Source organism: Rhinopithecus bieti, unplaced genomic scaffold (genome assembly GCF_001698545.2).
Source record: "Rhinopithecus bieti isolate Rb0 unplaced genomic scaffold, ASM169854v2 repeat_19900, whole genome shotgun sequence".
Taxonomy (NCBI): domain Eukaryota; kingdom Metazoa; phylum Chordata; class Mammalia; order Primates; family Cercopithecidae; genus Rhinopithecus; species Rhinopithecus bieti.
The window spans coordinates 1-1,575 of NW_016836230.1; the positions used below are offsets into that span (position 1 = coordinate 1).

Consider the following 1,575-nt stretch of genomic DNA (forward strand, 5'->3'; position numbering starts at 1 on the left):
GGGGTCTGCGTCCAGGCCTACCTCGGTATAGACAATGGCCATCATCCAGAATCGGCGGCTGGGCCTGGGGACGGACAGCATGGCCCAGAGGAAGATGAGGATGGGAAGCAGGAGCGTGATCATGGAGGCAGAGACCATGTGGTTGAGGATGATCACGAAGTAGCACACCATCTCCGAGCGGGCCACCAGGGTATTGTACATGGCATAGAAGAGCAGCAGAAATCGGGGCTGCCCCACGTAGAATTTTTCTGACTCTTCAAGCTCATCATCGTGAAACATCCTGTTAAAGTAAACCACATGATAATATGTCTATCTTTTTTTTTTTTTGAGACGGAGTTTTGCTCTTGTTGCCCAGGCTGGTGTGCAATGGCACGATCTTGGCTCATGGCAACCTCTGCCTCCCAGGCTCAAGCAATTCTCCTGCTTCAGCCTCCTGAGTACCTGGGATTACAGGTGCCCACCACCACGCACAGCTAATTTTTTTTTTTTTTTTGTATTTTTAGTAGAGAGGGGGGTTTCGCTATGTTGGCCAGGCTGGTCTTGAACTCCTAACCTCAGGTGATCCACCCGCCTCAGCCTCCCAAAGTGCTGGGATTACAGGCGTGAGCCACCATGCCCGGCCATGCCTGTCTTTAATTTCTCCAAATTACTGATTTTCATTTAGCACCATCCTCCCTGCTGTGTCCCCCACTTCCTATGTCCCCATTTTTCCTTCAGAGACAACCTAATATCAGACTTTATGATAGAAAGAAATGTCCACACAAGGCTCTGGGTTTTGCTGGTTCTAGAACCAGTCATGGAGTTTGCTTTGTACTTGCAATGCAAGGAGTCTTGGAACTGTCTGTCTCCTCTCAGTGTCTAGGTGAATTTTTTTTCTGTATATGAATTTTTCTGTATACAGAATAAGGGCGTATATTTAAGTGGCGATTCGGGATACGTGTCTGACCTGCTCGCTGGACCCTTACTTGTTCAGCAGCAGCTCGCTGGCCGTCAGCTCGTGCGTCAAGGGAGGTAAGATGCTGGACCCCAGCTTGTCGGTGCGGCTGTCGTCCGGGCTGACTGCCATGTGGTTCTTGCCTGCAGAGTCGTCCTGCGAGCCGAAGGACAGATGCTCGAAGCTCACAGCCTTGCTGTAGGAGGGTGGGGCCTCCACGTCCCCATCCAAGGTGGAGAACTGTGTCAGCTCTTCCTCTGGGGTGAGGCTGGCCTCTTCAGCACCCATGGCTCCCACATCGTACCCGGCGGCCTCGTACTCCTTGGCCTCCCTGGGCTCAGGCACCGTGCTCCCTGCCTCCTCCTCCTGCTCAGCCTCCACCTCCTCAATGGTCTCAGTGGTCCCCTGGCGTGAGTACAGCATGGTGCACTGCGTGGGCTCGCTGTTGGGAGAAAGGGTGGGCACAGAGCCCCTGTCTTAGCATCCACACTCCTGGGGCTCTTTCCCATTCCTGAGAGACCTCATCAGAACTCCTAAGGAAATGCCCCAGTTTTTCCCCCTGCATTCCATCTGCTTTGTTCTTTTGGGATAATCACTCCTGTTCTGCAGACACTGCAAACAGCAGCCTCTCCAATGCAAAT

At 52.8% G+C, this 1,575-nt stretch overlaps 1 protein-coding gene across 1 annotated transcript; it reads right to left on the bottom strand.

Moving 5' to 3' along the window:
- Positions 1–21: 21 nt before the first annotated feature.
- LOC108524728 (piezo-type mechanosensitive ion channel component 2-like) lies at positions 22–1,379 on the bottom strand (the record flags this gene model as incomplete). Its single annotated transcript, XM_017865810.1, has 2 exons — positions 966–1,379; positions 22–280 (listed from the first exon to the last, which is right to left on the bottom strand). Coding segments are annotated over exons 1-2 (651 nt in total), but the record flags the coding sequence as incomplete, so codon positions are not given.
- Positions 1,380–1,575: the final 196 nt, after the last annotated feature.